General features: G+C 45.3%; 1 protein-coding gene across 1 annotated transcript in view; it reads right to left on the bottom strand.

Moving 5' to 3' along the window:
- LOC141147766 (uncharacterized) overlaps positions 1 to 22563 on the bottom strand; it is a 441336-nt gene that overhangs the window by 115685 nt on the left and 303088 nt on the right. Inside the window, exon 7 of the mRNA XM_073634947.1 lies at positions 4322 to 4400. Within this exon, the coding sequence (XP_073491048.1) occupies positions 4322 to 4400 (79 nt within the window). The remainder of the gene's footprint in view (positions 1 to 4321; positions 4401 to 22563) is intronic.

The raw sequence follows: 22563 nt of genomic DNA, 5'->3' as shown, positions 1-22563 counted from the left end.
ATTCTGATTGGCTGGGAGCGATCGCGAGGGGGGGCCACGAATGGATGGCCTCCCCCTCATCACTGAACGCTCCCAGACCAAAGCCGACCGCCTCGGGCACCGATCGGATCCCCCCGCCCGCGGGAAGGCAATCACGTACCAGGTACGTGATTTTGCCTGCCCGTGCCATTCTGCCGATGTATATCGTCGTTAGGCGGTCGGCAAGTGGTTAAACCTATCTCCTAAATAACAAATTAACAACTGGGAATAGTATACACTTCTGATTACAGCTGGTAGGTATTTATTTATTACAGGTACTTATATAGCGCTGTCAATTTACGCAGTACTTCACATATTGCACATTCACATCAGTCCCTGCCCTCAAGGAGCTTACATTCTAATGCCCCATACACACGAGTGTAAATTCCGTCAGCAAAAAGTCCTATGAGAGCTTTTGGTCTGACAATGCGACCGTGTGTATGCTCCATCGGACTTTTGCTGGTGGAATTCCAGCCAGCAAAAGATTAAGAGCATGTTCTCAATTTTTCGGTCTGAAAAAGTTCCGATCTGAAATTCCGATCATCTGTATGAATTCCGACGTGCAAAATTCCTACATTGGACGCATGCTCGGAAGCATTGAATTTAATTTTCTCGGCTCGACTTAGTGTTGTACGTCACTGCGTTCTTGACGGTCGAAAGATCTGCGAACTTTTGTGTGACCGTGTGTATGCAAGCCAAGCTTGAGTGGAATTCCATCGGAAAAACCATCCAAGATTTTTCCAACGGAAATTCCGCTCGTGTGTACGCGGCATAAGGCCCATAACTCACATTTATACATACACATATTAGGACCAATTTAGCTACCAGCATGTCCTTTGAGTGAAGAAAAATAATTTTCCCCATGGGGCTTTAAAACAGCAATGCACATAATGAAAGGAAGTTCTTAATAGATGTATAAAAAGTTTTATCCAATATCATGGTTTGAAGTACAGTATAGAAAATCATCTGGTACAGTAACACACATCTTATTCCCCAGTGCAGTAACAAACACATATTGATACACATAATTAGGTTACATGTTACATAAATAGCAAGCCCCGACGCGTTTCGACCTGTATATGGTCTCTTCAGGGGGACAGTTGGATCTAAAAAAGAATTACATAAATTAAATTCAAATAGATAAATATGTATATTATTGTGCATCACTTGGATTAAACCAAGATAATGAGTCTTTACCGCTAAATGGTGGAATGGGTGTTCTCTAGTCCAGGATATGTGCTGAGGGCCAATGGAAACACTGGAGGGCTCGGGGGGCCACCCTCACTCTCCCAGGAGAGCCAGCCTCAGGGGGCTTACAAGGAGCCACACTTAGCGCGCCCCCCGGGAGGGGGGGGGAAGGGGAGATGAGGGGGAGGAGCCCACACCTGCAACAGAAACCCAAGAATAGCCATGTATTAGTTAGAGGAAGTTTGATAATTAACTTGGTAATGTACTGAGTGTTTCCAATTTGTCTATGTGGAGACTGGCGTTGGATAGGATTTTTACTATGTAAATATATTGAAATGTTAATTCCATTCCATAAATATAATCGATAAGATTTAATGATCGTGTGATCCAACAATGCAGTGGTATGGTAGGTCTATTATACTATTGTAATGGATAGGTTAATAAGAAGGATAGAATGGGTGAAAAAGAGGGAAAAAGATGTGTGTGTGAAAAAAAAAAAAAAAAAAAAAAAAACACAGCAACAACGATGGCCTGAATGGAGAGGAGTGCATTGTGTGATGGAGAATGGTGTGAATGAGGTGGTGCATGGTGTGGTAACATGACATGGTGCTTGCTTAGTGCCTACTGTGTGAAAACAAAAATGAAAAGTGAACTAAAAAAGTGAAAAGCAAATCAAAATGTGAAAGTGTGTATGTAGGGTGGTGTGTGTATGTAGGAGAGTGCTGTGTGGAATAAAAGTGAAATAACAAAAAATTTACCTTATCAGTTGTATAAATCGTGTAGGCTGGAGGTAATGTTGGACTTGTTGATAGGTTCAATGTGATAAGCTTGGTGGCGATCATGCAAAAATAAGGGCTCTAGTGTAGAAAGAACCTGGCAGCAGTAGCATTCATCCTGGCCTGTAGGAGATCATGTCTGATTATCAGGCCTCCAGTCTCCCTTTATATCCAAATTCAGGCAAATGGGATAATCATGTGCAGGTGCAAATCCCCCACCCACACCGCCCCCAAGAAAAAAAACAAAAAAAAACAAAAAAAAAACAAAAAAAAAAAACCCGGAGGGATTGGCACTGGAACCGCTGATGGAGCGGCCCCTGTGTGGCTCCCTCGGCGTCCCGGAAGGCCTGCAGGCCCCGACCACTGTCGTCATCTCCGCCGCAATGCGCGTGGCGTCATGACGTTGTGCGCAAGCCGGGCCCTTACAGGCATGCGCACTCCGTCAAACGTCCGGAGATGAACACGGGACGCCGCCGGCAGGATAGAGCTAGCTAGCTCTATCCTGCCGGCGGCGTCCCGTGTTCATCTCCGGACGTTTGACGGAGTGCGCATGCCTGTAAGGGCCCGGCTTGCGCACAACGTCATGACGCCACGCGCATTGCGGCGGAGATGACGACAGTGGTCGGGGCCTGCAGGCCTTCCGGGACGCCGAGGGAGCCACACAGGGGCCGCTCCATCAGCGGTTCCAGTGCCAATCCCTCCGGGTTTTTTTTTTTTTTTGTTTTTTTTTTTTTTTGTTTTTTTTCTTGGGGGCGGTGTGGGTGGGGGATTTGCACCTGCACATGATTATCCCATTTGCCTGAATTTGGATATAAAGGGAGACTGGAGGCCTGATAATCAGACATGATCTCCTACAGGCCAGGATGAATGCTACTGCTGCCAGGTTCTTTCTACACTAGAGCCCTTATTTTTGCATGATCGCCACCAAGCTTATCACATTGAACCTATCAACAAGTCCAACATTATCTCCAGCCTACACGATTTATACAACTGATAAGGTAAATTTTTTGTTATTTCACTTTTATTCCACACAGCACTCTCCTACTTACACACACCACCCTACATACACACTTTCACATTTTGATTTGCTTTTCACTTTTTTAGTTCACTTTTCATTTTTGTTTTCACACAGTAGGCACTAAGCAAGCACCATGTCATGTTACCACACCATGCACCACCTCATTCACACCATTCTCCATCACACAATGCACTCCTCTCCATTCAGGCCATCGTTGTTGCTGTGTTTTTTTTTTTTTTTTTTTTTTTTTCACACACACACATCTTTTTCCCTCTTTTTCACCCATTCTATCCTTCTTATTAACCTATCCATTACAATAGTGTAATAGACCTACCATACCACTGCATTGTTGGATCACACGATCATTAAATCTTATCGATTATATTTATGGAATGGAATTAACATTTCAATATATTTACATAGTAAAAATCCTATCCAACGCCAGTCTCCACATAGACAAATTGGAAACACTCAGTACATTACCAAGTTAATTATCAAACTTCCTCTAACTAATACATGGCTATTCTTGGGTTTCTGTTGCAGGTGTGGGCTCCTCCCCCTCATCTCCCCTTCCCCCCCCCCCTCCCGGGGGGCGCGCTAAGTGTGGCTCCTTGTAAGCCCCCTGAGGCTGGCTCTCCTGGGAGAGTGAGGGTGGCCCCCCGAGCCCTCCAGTGTTTCCATTGGCCCTCAGCACATATCCTGGACTAGAGAACACCCATTCCACCATTTAGCGGTAAAGACTCATTATCTTGGTTTAATCCAAGTGATGCACAATAATATACATATTTATCTATTTGAACTTAATTTATGTAATTCTTTTTTAGATCCAACTGTCCCCCTGAAGAGACCATATACAGGTCGAAACGCGTCGGGGCTTGCTATTTATGTAACATGTAACCTAATTATGTGTATCAATATGTGTTTGTTACTGCACTGGGGAATAAGATGTGTGTTACTGTACCAGATGATTTTCTATACTGTACTTCAAACCATGATATTGGATAAAACTTTTTATACATCTATTAAGAACTTCCTTTCATTATGTGCATTGCTGTTTTAAAGCCCCATGGGGAAAATTATTTTTCTTTAATTCAATTTCCGGGGTGCGCAGCCTTTCTTATCTCTTTTATGTGTGTCTTCCTTTTTTCATAAGTCCTTTGAGTGTTGGAGGAAACCAGAGTACCTGAAGGAAACCTAGACAGGAAGAAGGAGAACATGCAATCGCTAGGCAGGTAGTGTCACGGTTGGGATTTGAACTGGCGACCCTAGTTCTGCTAGGTATAACCATCTATTTTAGGATTTTAAGCCATTGACACCATACCTGGTAAACACCTCTGCTTGTCTTGTCAGTACTTTGTACCCTTTTTTCCTGGACGGAAAACTTCTTCCTTGGTTCACATCTTGAAGAAAAAGAGTCAGTAAAGAACAATCAATTTAACTCCAGGCTTATAAAAATACAACTGAATGCAACTTTGTAATCATTAATAAATCTTTAAAGCAGGGTAAGTACCTCAACCTTGACCTGGTTTTAGCCCCTTACAGTCTGTTGTACAGAAGAGCTCAGAAAGGAGGGATGAAAAGCAGCACAAGTTTTTTTTCATAATCTCTAACCCTTCCTGTTTTACCTATTTATGCAATCTTCTCTTGGGGAAAATGTTATAGTGTAGTGGGTAGTAGCAGTGACAGAGGCGATATTTGAAGGACTGAATACATTTATTCATGTTGTACAGAGATTGGGGGAATAACAGTTATTTAATGTAATTATTTAATTTAATGTGATACTAAACTCATTTTTCACATCACTCATTCTAAAATATGAAATACTGTATACTATGGCTCTGTATTTTTTGTGCATGTTCATTATCTTCACTGATGCATCTCACCTCTACTAGTTCAGAACTATGTGAACTACAGTATATATAATTTTTTTTTTTTTTTTTACCAGGATAGACAGTAGTTATTATCAATAAAAACAAATTCAAATCTTGATATCAATTTCAGTTGGATTTTTTCGGTAGCCAAAAAAGGCCTAAGATCTGTCCTGTAGTGTCTGCGGCAGATCTTTTATTTTTTTTTTACTCCTCGGAGTGCCGGTTAGGCTATGTGCACATTTGTGATTGACAGAACACATTCAAAATCGTAAGCTTTCCCGCTACACACAGAAATGGGTTGCCCTTTTTGCAGATGCACGGCATGCATTTTGGTGTGTTGTGATTTCACAGAAAGGTCAGCCCTAATTCACACCGCTCATGCGATTTGACATTTCCGAACTGCATTGACAAGTCGCACCCTGATTCTTGGCAATGGAACCGTTTTTCATGTCGCAGCAACTTTGAAAAAAAGGTTCCTGCACTACTTTTTCCTACTCTTCCAGAAGTGCATTTGTGAGGTCAGGCACTGATGTTGGACGGGAAGGCCAGGCTCGCAGTCTCCGCTCTAATTCGTCCCAAAGATGTTCTATTGGGTTGAGGTCAGGACTCTGTGCAGGCCAGTCAAGTTCCTCCACCCCAAACTGAAGATGTATTTTTAACTCTCTATCTAGTGGCTGGGTTCAGGTGTGCAGCGTTTCTACCCTCTGTCTTCTGACCTGTTTTAGCTAACCTGGATAAGCTTGTTTGAACATCGGCACCCTTTCTGTGCTTTAGACTGCAGGGGAAAGTTTTACAGTGCTTCAAGTTTTTGTATATGAGTCACTAAGGGAATTGTTTTTAAAATGTAGCAGGATTGGCTGTCAAAATTAAGCTGCTTCTGTGTAAAGTGACACTTGCAGATAGGCTGCAGGTTTCATTGAGTAAATACAGTGTAACAAATGTACTGTTTCATTGTATTTTCTATTTCATTCATATGTTGGTCAAAGGTTAGGTAAAGTGGTTCTAAAGGCAGAAGGTTTTGTTTTACCTTAAAGAAGAACTCAATGAAAAAAATGGGGCTATGCATGGGTTAACTGCTCATTTTGTCTAGGGGCACAAGGGAAAGTGGTACTTACCCGGTTCTTCGATCCTCCAGAAAACAGCGCTCTCCCGCATCCAGCTGAGGACTGTTCCTTCCGTCATATACTATAAGGTACAATAAGGTACAATAAGGGGGAGTTGGGACTTTAAATGAAGCACCCAAAGGTGCCTCCATCCTGGTAATGAATGCAAGAAAAGGGAAGTTGGGACTTGAAGAAAAGTCCCAACTTCCCTTTTCTTGCTTCCGTCATAGGTGTGCACACAGGGTGTGCCAGGTGGGCCTGGGCACACCCTAATCACCCTGTGTTGCGCAGATTCCCGATGCTGCCTAGCTGCAGAAAAAGGGATGGGAGAATTTCTGTACTCACTCCCTTTCTCTGTTTTAGAAGTGTTTTAGAAGTGAGCCATCAGGGGTCTGTTTAGGCCCCCTGATATTTCACCAAAGCCCTCCAATAGGGCTCCTAAAAAAATGTAAAATAAAATAAATAAAAAATTATTGTAAAAAAAGTAAAAATACAAAAAAATACAAATAAACTACTGACACCAACCTCTGCCTTACTGACATCATCCACTGCTCTACTGACACTGACCATTGCCCTACTGCTATATATGCATATATACAAACATACATGTGTATTTGAGTTTTGGGGTGCACATCCTAATGCAATAGGCTGCACACACCTATGCCTGCCGTCCTCACATCCAGAGCTGGTCTATGGGTGTGATGATGTCAGTATCTTGGCTCCGCAATCTCCTAGATGAAAATGAGCAGTTAACCCGTGCAGTGCAGGCACAGCCCCACCGCATGGGAAAATACATTTTTTCCCCCAAAGTTCTACTTTAATGCACTCTATGCATTAAAGTGATACTAAAGTCTATTTTTTTTTAGTTAAAAATAACAAACATGCTATACTTACCTGTCCTGTAGTAGTTTTGCACAGAGCAGCCCCAGTCCTCTTCTTCTCAGGTCCCTTTTTGGTGCTCCTGGCCCCTCCATCCTGTCGAGTGTCCGCACAGCAAGCAGCTTGCTATGGGGGCACCTGAGCAAAGCCACAGCTCCCTGTGTCTATTCAGACAAGGAGCCATGGCCCAACCCTGCCCCCTTTCTCTCCTCATTGTCATGTATGACTTTGATTGACAGCAGGGGGAGCAAATGGCACAGTGTTGCTGTCTCAGCCAATGAGGAGGGGAGTCCAGGACAGCCTAGACACTCCTGCAACACTGCTGGATCTAGATGGGGCTTAGGTAAGTATTAGGGGGGCTGAGGGTGGCTAAGGAATGCATTAAGTTAAAAAAGCCTTCTGCCTTTACAATCGTTTTAGATGTGCTTTTCAGCTGCTAGCAGGGCCACTAGCGGCCGATAAAGGGTTAAGAGCGCCCACAAAGTGCCGCTGCCGAATCACTTTGCAGGCACTTCAGCAGTGCTGGCAATTGATTTCAATGGCAGGGGTGTTTTGGGAGCGATGTACTCAGCGCTCCTAAACCGCCCCAAAGATGCTGCTTGTAGGACTTTTTTTCCTGTCCTGCAAGCGCACTGCTCCAATGTGAAAGCACTCGGGCTTTCACACTGCGACTGCAGATGAGCCAGTTTATAGGCACTTTTCAGGTGCTATTTTTAGCACAAAAACGCCTCAGTGTCAGTGTGAAAGTGACTTCTGAACCTACAATGTGGTTGCATTTCTAGACAGAAGGTAATGCTAAATATCCACAAAGAAACACAGACAGCAAAAAAATATACTGACAGGGGCAGTGGCGGCCCGTATATAGGGGGCGCATGGGCGATGATGTCACTTCCTGTTTTCTTTCACCCATTGCGCCTGGGAGAGAGGAAACAGGAAGTATGAAGAAGACACAGCTGGAGAGGACAACAGCAAGGTAAGTAGTACACTACCGTTGTGCTCCCGTGGAGAAAGGGGGGGAGGGGGTTCGATGTGACACAGGCTGCATTTGGTGGGACACAGGCAAGGCTGCATTTGGGGGACACAGGCAAGGCTGCATTTGGGGGACACAGGCAACGCTGCATTTGGGGGACACAGGCAAGACTGCATTTGGTGGACACAGGCAAGGCTGCATTTAGGGGACACAGGTAAGGCTGCATTTGGGGGACACAGGCAAGGCTGCATTTGGGGGACACAGGCAAGGCTGCATTTGGTGGACACAGGCAAGGCTGCATTTAGGGGACACAGGCAAGGCTGCATTTGGGGGACACAGGCAAGGCTGCATTTGGTGGACACAGGCAAGGCTGCATTTAGGGGACACAGGTAAGGCTGCATTTGATGGACACAGGCAAGGCTGCATTTGGGGGACACAGGCAAGGCTGCATTTGGGGGACACAGGCAAGGCTGCATTTGGGGGACACAGGCAAGGCTGCATTTGGGGGACACAGGCAAGGCTGCATTTGGGGGACACAGGCAAGGCTGCATTTGGTGGAGACAGGCAAGGCTGCATTTGGTGGAGACAGGCAAGGCTGCATTTGGGGGACACAGGCTGCATTTGATGAGACACAGGCTGCATTTGATGAGACACAGGCTGCATTTGGTGAGACACAGGCTGCATTTGGTGGGACACAGGCTGCATTTGGTGGGACACAGGCTGCATTTGGTGAGACACAGACTGCATTTGGGGGACACAGGCTGGCTGTATTTGGTGGGACACAGGCTGCATTTGGTGGGACACAGACTGCATTTGGAGGACACAGGCTGCATTTGGTGGGACACAGGCTGAATTTTGTGTGACACAGGCTGCATTTTATGGGACACAGGCTGCATGTAAGGACGGACTCTGCTGGGGACACCTGATGGCATCTGGTGGCAGGCGACGTGGCTAGTGACACACTCAGGGCTCCCACTGATTCTGCATTATGGTGAGTTGAATGATTTCATTTTATATTACAATGTAATAATAGAAATAATGAGCTTCAATCATCCTGACACCATAAAAACCATGGTTTTTATTTATGTTTGGAATATCTTTATCTGCTAATTGTTAAACTTTCTAGAATACACATAATTCTATTGTTGTGTAGCATCTGGTCCTGCTGTCCCTCCATCCCTCTCTCCCTCTCCCTCTCCCTCCATCCCTCGTTCATCTCAGATGCTAACCACACCACCTTAGAGCTATGCCCACTATTTCGATGAAACCACGCCCATTTTCACCAAGTGGGAGGGGTCAAAAATGAAGGGCGGGGTCTGGAACCCCCCCATCCTAAAACTTCACCAGCCACCACTGGACAGGGGTATATACACTTTAATTGGCACAACCTTTATCAACCAGGGTGCCATGGGGAAGAATCCCAAATTGCCAAAAGAATTGTCTACAAGCCAGCAAGTTGTTCAAGCTTGCCCTTTTGTTACCCAAAGCTACACTTTTTATTGTGCAGCATTAAAACCAGCGGTCAGTGTTCTAACAACCAAAGACATCATCAGTTGATAATTGTTTGCCCTTCCCCTGCCCTTACCTATTAGCATCGGGGTCACTTTACCTGAGCAAGGGAGAAGAGAAATGCTGAATACTAGTCAGTACCAAAGGTGCATTTGCTTTAGAATAATAAATCACTCCTACTGTTTGGTGTCCTATGCGTGTGGATGTTGCTGTGTTATGTAAAACTAAATGTTTAGTATTTTACATTTTAGAAAAAGGAGCCCTAAAATTGTACAGAATTGGGGCTGAAAATAGGTTGAGAAACATTGAATTAGCATACTGCACACTAGTGCCAAATGCCAAGTCAGATTTCTGTTGCTACAAAAAAATATTTCTGTGAAGAAGAGCTTGCAATCCATGTTAGACATTATAGTTATTGATGCACAGTGCTGCTGCCAGGGAAGACATGCACCCATTTCCCAGAATGGGTGTATGCCCATCAAAAAAAAGGGTCACTCAAGCAGTCCCAAATAAAACCACAATGTGAGTAGTGATGAGCCAAATATCCCCTGGTTCGGTTCACAGCAGAACATGCGAACAGGCAAAAAATGTGTTCGAACACGCGAACACCGTTAAAGTCTATGGGACACGAACGTGAAAAATCAAAAGTGCTCATTTTAAAGGCTTATATGCAAGTTATTGCCATAAAAAGTGTTTGGGAACCCGGGTCCTGCCCCAGGGGACATGTATCAATGCAAAAAAAAAGTTTTAAAAACAGCCGTTTTTTCGGGAGCAGTGATTTTAATAATGCTTAAAGTGAAACAATAAAAATGAAATATTTCTTTAAATATCGTGCCTGGGGGGTGTCCTTAGTATGCTTGTAAAGTAGCACATTTTTCCCGTGTTTAGAACAATACCACAACAAAATTAAATTTCTAAAGGAAAAAATGTCATTTGAAACTACTCGTGGCTGTAATGTATTGTCGTGTCCCGGCAATATAGATGAAAATCATTGAAAAAAATGGCATGGTCCTTTGGGTCTGGTATGGGTATTAAGGGGAACCCGCACCCAAATTAGAAAAAAAATGGTGTGGGGGTCCCCCAGGCCCCCAGGCACTATATACTCTGAACAGTAGTATATATACTATATGGCCTGCCCTATATACTCTTCAGAAATGTGGGCTTTAGGTGTTGGTGGTACCAGAAAACTGTAAGCCCTTACAGTTACTTTTGGTGGGTGCAGGAAGAGGCCCTGCTGTGGAATACTATATAACAAATTATAATTACATGCCCCTGTTAAACAGGCACAGAAAAATTGGGCCTTTGGTGGTCTTGGTGGTACAAGAACATTGTAATCCCTCACAGTTACTGTTGGTGGGCGCAGGAACGGGCCCTTCTGTGAAATATTATATCAGGAATGTAAACAGGGGCAGGAAAATTGGGCCTTTGATGGTGCCACAACACTGTAACCCCTCACAGATACTCTTGTTGGGCGCAGCAACGGGCCCTGCATTTAAATATTAGATCAAAAATTGTAATTACATGCCCCTGTTAACAGGGCAGAAAAATTGGGCCTTGGGTGGTGGTGGTGGTGGTGCCACAACACTGTAACCCCTCAAAGATACTCTTGTTGGGCACAGGAACGGGCCCTGCTGTAAAATATTGGTTCAAAAATTGTAATTACATGCCCCTGTTAGACGGGGGCAGAAAACTTGGTCCTTGGGTGGTGGTGGTGGTGCCCTAAACCAAAAATATTGTTGGAAGCTAGCATCATTAAGATTGAGGACGAATAGGATAGTCAGCATAGGCAGTCTTCAAGGGATCCCACATCCATAGCAAATTCAATCAGTTACATCAGCAACAGGTGCTTGATAGCTGCTGATCCAATACTGATTCATTTTTATGAACATGAGCCTATTAACGGAGTTTGTGGACAGGCGCACTCTTTGATCCATTACAAACCCTCCAGCAGCACTGAATGTGCGTTCAGAAAGCACGCTGGATGCAGGACAGACCAGTAGCTCAATTGCATATTGAGTTCTGGCCAGTGGTCCATCCTCAAGACCCAGTAACCCAGTGGATGCTCTGTTGGAAAGGTCTTCAAGTCTGCTCTTTAACCTAGATATTCCTGCACCATGTAATGCAGACGCTGGCGATGGTTGCTTGAACCGATCAGACCTTGGCGCTAAAGACTGAAAAATTGTTTAAAGGCATCGGTCAGCCAGCCACCTTCTCCACCGCTCTTCCTCTGACTGAATGAAGCCTCAGCAAGACGTTGTCTAGCACCAGGAAATTGTAACCTCCCAGGGTCTGGAAATGCATTGCACAATCCTTTCTTCAAGGCCTCCTGAAGATGTTTCAGCCGAGCACTGGCACTGTATGACCAGCATCAATGACCACATACTTTTCTGGCCTGCCTCAGGAGATCCTGTAAGCCTGGGTACCTGCTCAAGAACCTCTGCACTGCCAAATTCAGGACGTGTGCCAAACATGGAACATGGGTCAAGTGTTCCTGTCAGAGGGCGGAGAGAAGGTTGGTGCCATTTTTGCATACAGTCATTCCTGGCTGAAGCTGGCATGGCATCATCCACCTCTGAGCCTGCCCCTGCAGAGCTGACAGAATCTCTGCCCCAGTGTGGCTCCTGTCCCCTAAGCAGACCAACTCAAGCACCTCATGGCATATTTTATGGTGTACAGTAGGGGGCGCTAGAGACCTGAAAACATATGTATCTGCCAATAGATACACGCACTAACTATATCAACCACAGTGGATTAAATAGTGCTGTTTGTGCTAAACTGAAATTATATCAAATACATAGTTTATAATAAAAATAAAAATAAAAATAAAAATAAAAATAGTTAGTGCGTGTATCTATTGGCAGATACATATGTTTTCAGGTCTCTAGCGCCCCCTACTGTACACCATTACTTATTTGATTGTTTTATTCAAATTAGGGGAGCAGCTTGTATTTGTAACTTTTTGTGTTTTTTTGTGTGTTATTCACACTTACCATATTTATTTATTAATTTTTCCATATTTATTATCACGGGCGCGAAAGTATTGTCTATTCATGGCATATTTTAGCCTGACTGCTTGTGTAGCCCCTTGAATGCTTATGGAGCACCGCTGGTTCAGAGGACAAATCTGCAGAAGAGGCCATAGAGGAAGAAGAAGAGGAGGGGGTGGAGGAGAGAGCTGTGGCTAAATCACCACTAGCATTTTGGAGGCGTGGTGGCGGAACAAGCTCCAACAACACTGAACTCTGTCCTGCATCCTTCCCAGCTGCCAGCAGAGTTACCCAGTACGCCGTGAAGGAAAGGTAATGTCCCTGCCCATGCCTGCTGGACCATGAGTCAGCGGAAATATGCACCTTACTGCTGACCGGCCTGTCCAACGAGGCCAAAACATTGCCTTCCACATGCTGGTAGAGAGCCAGAAAGGCCTTCCGTGAAAAGAAATGGCATTTTGGAAACTGCCACTGAGGTACAGCACATTCCACAAATTCACGAAAGGGGGCAGAGTCTACCAGCTGAAAAGGCAGCAGTTGTAGTGCTAGCAATTTGGTCAAGCTAGCATTTAAACACTGAGCATGTGGATGGCTGGGACTGAATTTCTTTTTGTGGTTCAGCAACTGGGGTAGGGAAATTTGCCTGCTAAAATCAGATGGTGGTATACTGCTAGCAGATTGGACACCTATTTCTATACCTTCATTCCTCTCAGTGAAGGTTTTTGAGAGGACTGGAGGTATAGTATGGTTGGAGATCCCAGATGAGGATCAAGGAGAAGTCTGCCTTTTACTTTGATGTGAGTCTTTCAAGTGCTTTTGCTAACTGACTGCATGGCAGGTCGTCATATGTCTGGTCAAGCATGTGGTGCCCAAGTGGCTGCTGTTCTGGCCACGCTTGATCCTCTCCACCTGCGGAGCTCTGCGGTGTGATGCAATAGGGTGGCTGCCCTTAAGCTGCCCCCTAGAGGATATCCTGCCTCCTTGGAGTTGTGCCTCCTCCTCCTCTCTTCTCTCAGGCACCCAAGTACAGTCAGTGACCTCATCATCCCCTCGCTCCTCGTCAGTGGAGCAAACTTGGCAGTATGCTGCAGCTGGAGGAACAGGACTGCCAGTTTCTTGTCCTTCTTGGGCACCCCCTCTCTCTAGGCTCAAGTTATTCCCTTCCTCAACCTGGGAACCAACATTGGAGCCTTCAAATCGCTGCGCATCCTCCAGTAGCATGTACCCGACACTGTGGTCAAATAATTCTGGGGACTCCTCCGTGCATGATGAAGGGGCTATGGAAAGAGTGACTGTGGACAAGGAGGCAGTGGCATACGCCGCTTTGGCAGCTGTGTTGGAAGGCAAACTACTCTGAGCCTGGGTGACAGAGGTTGAGGAGGATGAGGACGGCTTTAATATCCAATCCACAAACTCTTCTGCATGTTCTGGCTCAATAACACGGCCAGAAGCAGAAAAGAAGGACAAGCGCGCCCCACGGCCACCTGTGAGGGTGCACCATGTCCATGACCAGCACTGTTGACTGTAGACACAGAGGCTGCTTGCCCTCTTTTAGTGGCCTGTGAGCGTATGCCTCTCCTTGGTGGCCTTCCGGACATGATGTATATTTTGTTTTGCAACACCACACTACACTGTATTAGATACTGTGTACACCACCATAAATGTAGTAGTAACTGTACACACTGTATTAGATACTGTGTACACCACCTGCACTGTATTAGCAACTGTACTATGGCTGCATTGTATTGTGTACTGTGTACACCACCAGAAGTGTAGTAGAAACTGTACACACTGTATTAGATATTGTGTACACCACCTGCACTGTATTAGCAACTGTACTACGGCTGCACTGTATTATGTACTGTGTACACCACCAGAAGTGTAGTAGAAACTGTAAACACTGTATTAGATACTGTGTACACCGCCTGCACTGTATTAGCAACTGTACTATGGCTGCACTGTATTGTGTACTGTGTACACCACCAGAAGTGTAGTAGAAACTGTATACGCTATATTAGATACTGTGTACACTGCCTGCACTGTATTAGAAACTATACTACGGCTGTGCTGTACTGTATACTGTACTGTGTACATCACCAGAAGTGTAGTAGAAACTGTATACACTGTATTAGATACTTTGTACACCGTCTGCACTATATTAGCAACTGTACTACGGCTGCACTGTATTGTATACTGTGTACACCACCAGAAGTGTAGTAGAAACTGTACACACTGTATTAGATACTGTGTACACTGCCTGCACTGTATTATCAACTGTACTATGGCTGCACTGTATTGTGTACACTACCAGAAGTGTAGTAGAAACTATACACCCTGTATTAGATACTGTGTACACCACTTGCACTGTATTAGCAACTGTACTACGGCTACACTGTATTGTATACTGTGTACACCACCAGAAGTGTAGAAGAAACTGTACACGCTGTATTAGATACTGTGTACACCGCCTGCAATGTATTAGCAACTGTGCTACGGCTGCACTGTATTGTGTACTGTGTACACCACCAGAAGTGTAGTAGAAACTGTACATGCTATATTAGATACTGTGTACACCGCCTACACTGTATTAGCAACTGTGCTAGGGCTCCACTGTATTATGTACTTTGTACACCACCAGAAGTGTAGTAGAAACTGTACACACTGTCTTAGATACTGTGTACACCGCCTGCACTGTATTAGCAACTGTACTACGGCTGCACTGTATTGTGTACTGTTTACACCACCAGAAGCGTAGTAGAAACTGTACACACTGTATTAGATACCGTGTACACCTCCTGCACTGTATTAGCAACTGTACTACGGCTGCATTGTATTGTGTACTGTGTACACCACCAGAAGTGTAGTAGAAACTGTACACGCTATATTAGATACTGTGTACACTGCCTGCACTGAATTAGAAACTATACTACGGCTGTGCTGTATTGTGTACTGTACTGTGTACACCACCAGAAGTGTAGTAGAAACTGTACACACTGTATTAGATACTTTGTACACCGTCTGCACTGTATTAGCAACTGTACTATGGCTGCACTGTATTGTATACTGTGTACACCACCAGAAGTGTAGTAGAAACTGTACACACTGTATTAGATACTGTGTACACTGCCTGCACTGTATTATCAACTGTACTATGGCTACACTGTATTGTGTACACCACCAGAAGTGTAGTAGAAACTGTACATCCTGTATTAGATACTGTGTGCACCACTTGCACTGTATTAGCAACTGTAATACGGCTACACTGTATTGTATACTGTGTACACCACCAGATGTGTAGTAGAAACTGTACACACTGTATTAGATACTGTGTACACCGCCTGCACTGTATTAGCAACTGTACGATGGCTGCACTGTATTGTGTGTTGTGTACACCACCAGAAGTGTAGAAGAAACTGTACACACTATATTAGATACTGTGTACACCGCCTGCACTGTATTAGCAACTGTACTATGGCTACACTGTATTGTGTACCAATGACACCACCAGAAGTGTAGTAGAAACTGTACAACCTGTATTACATACTGTGTCCACCATCTGCACTGTATTAGCAACTGTACTATGGCTGCACTGTTTTGTGTACTGTGTACACCACCAGAAGTGTAGTAGAAAATGTAAACACTGTATTAGATACTGTGTACACCTCCTGCATTGTATGTGTTCAGCTAAAACTACAAGTTAGTGGGGTGCGTCCTGCTCACAGTGTTCAGCTAAACCTACAAGTTAGTGGGGTGCGTCCTGCTCACAGTGTTCAGCTAAACCTACAAGTTAGCGGGGTGCGTCCTGCTCACAGTGTTCAGCTAAACCTACAAGTTAGTGGGGTGCGTCCTGATCACAGTGTTCAGCTAAACCTACAAGTTAGTGGGGTGCGTCCTGCTCACAGTGTTCAGCTAAACCTACAAGTTAGTGTGGTGCGTCCACCTCACAGTGTTCAGCTAAACCTACAAGTTAGTGGGGTGCGTCCTGCTCACAGTGTTCAGCTAAACCTACAAGTTAGTGGGGTGCGTCCTGCTCACAGTGTTCAGCTAGATCCGTTCCTGTTATCTTCTTACTGACAGGCAGGCTTGTCTTGTTACAGTATATACAGCTACCTGAAGAAAATTACTGGTGTTTTTTTGATCCTATTAGTACCACAGTCAGGCAGCTAGACTATTTACAGTTAGTGCAGTGCGTCCTGCTCACAGTGTTCAGCTAAACCTACAAGTTAGTGGGGTGCGTCCTGCTCACAGTGTTCAGCTAAACCTACAAGTTAGTGTGGTGCGTCCACCTCACAGTGTTCAGCTAAACCTACAAGTTAGTGGGGTGCGTCCTGCTCAGAGTGTTCAGCTAAACCTACAAGTTAGTGGGGTGCGTCCTGCTCACAGTGTTCAGCTAGATCTGTTCCTGTTATCTTCTTACTGACAGGCAGGCTTGTCTTGTTACAGTATATACAGCTACCTGAAGAAAATTGCTGGTGTTCTTTTGATCCTATTAGTACCACAGTCAGGCAGCTAGACTATTTACAGTTAGTGCAGTGCGTCCTGCTCACAGTGTTCAGCTAAACCTACAAGTTAGTGGGGTGCGTCCTGCTCACAGTGTTCAGCTAAACCTACAAGTTAGTGGGGTGCGTCCTGCTCACAGTGTTCAGCTAAACCTACACGTTAGTGTGGTGCGTCCTGCTCACAGTGTTCAGCTAAACCTACAAGTTAGTGGGGTGCGTCCTGCTCACAGTGTTCAGTTAAACCTACAAGTTAGTGCAGTGCGTCCTGCTCACAGTGTTCAGCTAGATCCGTTCCTGTTATCTTCTTACTGACAGGCAGGCTTGTCTTGTTACAGTATATACAGCTACCTGAAGAAAATTACTGGTGTTCTTTTGATCCTATTAGTACCACAGTCAGGCAGCTAGACTATTTACAGTTAGTGCAGTGCTTCCTGCTCACAGTGTTCAGCTAAACCTACAAGTTAGTGGGGTGCGTCCTGCTCACAGTGTTCAGCTAAACCTACAAGTTAGTGTGGTGCATCCACCTCACAGTGTTCAGCTAAACCTACAAGTTAGTGGGGTGCGTCCTGCTCAGAGTGTTCAGCTAAACCTACAAGTTAGTGGGGTGCGTCCTGCTCACAGTGTTCAGCTAGATCTGTTCCTGTTATCTTCTTACTGACAGGCAGGCTTGTCTTGTTACAGTATATACAGCTACCTGAAGAAAATTGCTGGTGTTCTTTTGATCCTATTAGTACCACAGTCAGGCAGCTAGACTATTTACAGTTAGTGCAGTGCGTCCTGCTCACAGTGTTCAGCAAAACCTACAAGTTAGTGGGGTGCGTCCTGCTCACAGTGTTCAGCTAAACCTACAAGTTAGTGGGGTGCGTCCTGCTCACAGTGTTCAGCCAAACCTACAAGTTAGTGCGGTGCGTCCTGCTCACAGTGTTCAGCTAAACCTACAAGTTAGTGGGGTGCGTCCTGCTCACAATGTTCAGCTAAACCTACAAGTTAGTGGGGTGCGTCCTGATCACAGTGTTCAGCTAAACCTACAAGTTAGTGGGGTGCGTCCACCTCACAGTGTTCAGCTAAAGCTACCTGTAGAAGGTTGGTGGTGTTCTCATACTACAGGCAGGCAGTTGATTTTGCTAGCTGCAGTATCAGTACATATATATATTATATATATATATATCCCAGCTTAGTGCAGCTACAGGCCATTAGTATATCTGGAAGGCCAAGAAGGAGAGGCAGACAGTCACAAGCCAATAAGAGAGGGCAAGCAGGCTCTGTGTCTAGTGCTGGTCGTGGAGACAGTGCATCCTCATCAGCACATGGCCGTGGGACACGCTTGGCCTTTTTTTCGGCAGCTGGCCGTGTTGAGCCGCAACATGCGGAAGACTTGGTCGAGTGGATGACCAAGCCGTCCTCATCCTCCTCATCCTCTCTCACCCATGCCCAGGGTACTTTGTCTGGCAAAGCAGCGGCCTCTTCCCTCGGCTCAATGTCATCAGTGACTCCTTCCCTAGCCCCACCATGTCCTCCTGAGGAGTCCCTCGAACTGTTTGACCACAGTGTTGGGTACATGCTCCAGGAGGATGCCCAGTGTTTGGAAGGCTCTGATGATGATACTGAGCTTGATGAAGGCAGTAACATGAGCAAGGACAGAGGGGGTGCCCAAGAAGGACAGCAATCTGGCAGTCATGCTCCCTCTGCTGCAGCATACTGCCAGGTTTGCTCCAGTGATGAGGAGGGAGGGGATGATGAGGTCACTGACTCAACGTGGGTGCCTGATAGGAGAGAGGAGGAGGAGGTGGCACATCATAAGGGCAGCACATTGACTGCATCACACCCCAAAGCTCCACATGTGCAGGGCGCTGCAGTCTCTGTGCGTTATTCAAAAAGTTCTTTGGTGTGGGCCTTTTTTGAGACGAGTGCATCAGATCACACCGCTGCTATTTGCAACATATGTCTCAAGCGTATCTCGCGTGGCCAAAACATCTCCCACTTGGGTACCACATGCTTGACCAGACATATGTTGACCTGCCATGCAGTTCGTTGGCAAGCGTATCTAAAAGACCCACACCAAAGAACAAAGAGGACCTCTCCTTGCTCCTCATCAGCTGAGATTTCCAACCCCACTATACCTTCAGTCCTCTCTGAGACCTGCACTGAGAGGAATGAAGGTGTAGAATTAGGTGTGTCACAGCCAAGTACTTGTGGGCAATCTGCTTTTGGTACACCGACGTCAGATTGTACCAGGCAAATTTCCCTGCCCCAGCTGCTGCACCGCCGAAAGAAGTTTGCTCCCAGCCATCCACATGCCCAGCGGTTGAATGCTAGCTTGGCAAAATTGCTAGCACTTCAACTGCTGCCTTTTCAGTTGGTAGACTCTGCCCCCTTCCGTGAGTTTGTGGAATGTGCGGTTCCTCAGTGGCAGGTACCCAAACGCCACTTTTTCTCACGGAAGGCGATTCCGGCTCTCTACCGGCATGTGGAAGGCAATGTCCATGCCTCGCTGGACAGGGCCGTCAGCGGTAAGGTGCATATTACCGCTGACTCATGGTCCAGCAGGCATGGACAGGGACGTTACCTAAGTTTCACGGCGCATTGGGTGACTCTGCTGGCAGCTGGAAAGGATGCAGGACAAGGTGCAGTAGTGTTGGAGGTTGTTCCGCCACCACGCCTCCAAAATGCTAATGATTGTGACACACCTCTCTCCTCCACCCCTCCTCTTCTTCTTCCTCCATGGCCTCTTCCTGTGCTTTGTTCAACAGGGGCATGTAATTATAATTCTTGATCTAATATTTCACAGCAGGGCCCATTTCTGCACCCACCAAGAGCGAGTGAGGACTTACAGTGTTGTGGCACCAGCACCACCACCACCAAAGCACCAAAGGCCCAGTTTTTCTGCCCCTGTTCAACAGGGGCATGTAATTACAATTCTTGATCTAATATTTCACAGCAGGGCCCTGTGAGGGCTTACGTTGTTGTGGCCACAACAACACCTAAGGCCCAAATTTCTGCTGAGTATATAGGGCAGGCCCCTACTTTCAAACATCTAACTTACAAACGACTCCTACTTGCAAACGGAAGGAGACAACAGGAAGTGAGATGAAATCTACCCCTAGGAAGGGAAATTCTCTCCTGTAAGAGTTAATATGGGAAAAACATTTCTCCTTTCCACTGATGCTTTCCAATCCTTGTTCCACAAATAACCCCAAATTCTCAAAAAACATTTGTCATTGGGACAAAAAGTGAGGTGAAATCTTCTAAAGAGGAGGAAAGACAGCAAAACAAATGTCACAGGGGTGATAACCCTTCCCTATGTTTTCCAAAAAGCTTAAAAAAGATATTTTGGCTGGAGCTAAACACGTTAAAAATGTACCCGTTCAAAATGACAAACAGATTCTACTTAACAACAAACCTACAGTCCCTGTCTTGTTTGCACCGCCTGTATACTGCTGTTTAGAGTATATAGGGCCTGGTGGCCCCACACCTTTCCTTATTTTAATTTGGGTGCGGGGTTCCCCTTAATATCCATACAAGACCCAAAGGGCCTGGTAATGGACTGGGGGGTACCCATGCCATTTGTCTCACTGATTTTCATCCATATTGCCAGGACCCGACATTACATTAAACCCGCAAGCAGTTTTAAATGAGATTTTTTCCTTTAAAAATGACATTTGGTGCAGGGACTGTTCTAAACACAGGAAACACGCGCCACTTTACAGGCATTCTATAGACACCCCCCAGGTACGATATTTAAAGGAATATTTCACTTTTTTTTTTTTTTACTTTAAGCATCATTAAAATCACTGTTACCGAAAAAACGGCTGTTTTTAAAAGTTTTTTTTGCATTGATACATGTCCCCTGGGGTAGGACCCGGGTCCCCAAACCCTTTTTAGGACAATACCATGCAAATTAGCCTTTAAAATGAGCACTTTTGATTTCGAACGTTCGAGTCCCATAGACGTCAATGGGGTTCTAACGTTCGTGCGAACTTTCGGACCGTTCGCAGGTTCTGGTGCGAACCGAACCGGGGGGTGTTCGGCTCATCCCTAATTAGCAACTGCTAATGGTGAATAGGGATGAGCCGAACCGAAAGTTTGCACGAACGTTAGAACCCCATTGACGTCTATGGGACTCGAACGTTCGAAATCAAAAGTGCTCATTTTTAAGGCTAATTTGCATGGTATTGTCCTAAAAAGGGTTTGGGGACCCGGGTCCTACCCCAGGGGACATGTATCAATGCAAAAAAAACTTTTAAAAACGGCCGTTTTTTCAGCAGCAGTGATTTTAATGATGCTTAAAGTTAAAAAAAAAAAGAAGTGAAATATTCCTTTAAATATCGTACCTGGGAGGTGTCTATAGTATGCCTGTAAAGCGGCGCGTGTTTCCCGTGTTTAGAACAGTCCCTGCACCAAATGTCATTTTTAAAGGAAAAAATCTCATTTAAAACTGCTTGCGGGTTTAATGTAATGTCGTGTCCTGGCAATATGGATGAAAATCAGTGAGACAAATGGCATGGGTACCCCCAGTCTATTACCAGGCCCTTTGGGTCTTGTATGGATATTAAGGGGAACCCCGCACCCAAATTAAAATAAGGAAAGGTGTGGGGCCACCAGGCCCTATATACTCTGAACAGCAGTATACAGGCGGTGCAAACAAGACAGGGACTGTAGGTTTGTTGTTAAGTAGAATCTGTTTGTCATTTTGAACGGGTACATTTTTAACGTGTTTAGCTCCAGCCAAAAAATCTTTTTTAAGCTTTTTGGAAAACATAGGGAAGGGTTATCACCCCTGTGACATTTGTTTTGCTGTCTTTCCTCCTCTTTAGAAGATTTCACCTCACTTTTTGTCCCAATGACAAATGTTTTTTGAGAATTTGGGTTTTTTGTGGAACAAGGATTGGAAAGCATCAGTGGAAAGGAGAAATGTTTTTCCCATATTAACTCTTACAGGAGAGAATTTCCCTTCCTAGGGGTAGATTTCATCTCACTTCCTGTTGTCTCCTTCCGTTTGCAAGTAGGAGTCGTTTGTAAGTTAGATGTTTGAAAGTAGGGGCCTGCCCTATTTACTCAGCAGAAATTTGGGCCTTAGGTGTTGTTGTGGCCACAACAACGTAAGCCCTCACAGGGCCCTGCTGTGAAATATTAGATCAAGAATTGTAATTACATGCCCCTGTTAAACAGGGGCAGAAAAATTGGGCCTTTGGTGGTGGTGGTGGTGGTGCTGGTGCCACAACACTGCAACCCCTCACAGACACTCTAGTTGGAACGCAGGAACGAGCCCTGCTGCAAAGTATTGCACCAAAAATTGTAATTACACGCCCCTGTTAAACAGGGGCAGAAAAATTAGGCCTTAGGCACTGGTGCTGGTGCCACAACACTGCAACCCCTCACAGACACTCTAGTTGGAACGCAGGAACGAGCCCTGCTGCAAAGTATTGCATCAAAAATTGTAATTACACGCCCCTGTTAAACAGGGGCTGAAAAATTGTGCCTTAGGCACTGGTGGTGGCGCCCAGAACCAAAAATGTTCTTACAAGCTATCAGCGTGATGATTGAGGAGGAAGAGGATAATTACTCAGGGATAGTCACTCAGCATCAGCATAGGCAGTCTTTGAAGGGATCTGAGATTTCAAAAAAAATTATTCGGTTACATCAGCATCAGGTGCTTGGTAGCTGGTGGTGATCCAAGACTGATTCATTTTTATGAAGGTCAGTTGATCGATCGAGTCGGTGGACAGACGCACCCTGTGATCGGTT

The sequence above is a fragment of the Aquarana catesbeiana genome, linkage group LG06 (assembly GCF_042186555.1).
Source record: "Aquarana catesbeiana isolate 2022-GZ linkage group LG06, ASM4218655v1, whole genome shotgun sequence".
Classification (NCBI taxonomy): Eukaryota; Metazoa; Chordata; class Amphibia; order Anura; family Ranidae; genus Aquarana; species Aquarana catesbeiana.
This window is presented reverse-complemented; position numbering and strand designations above follow the sequence as displayed.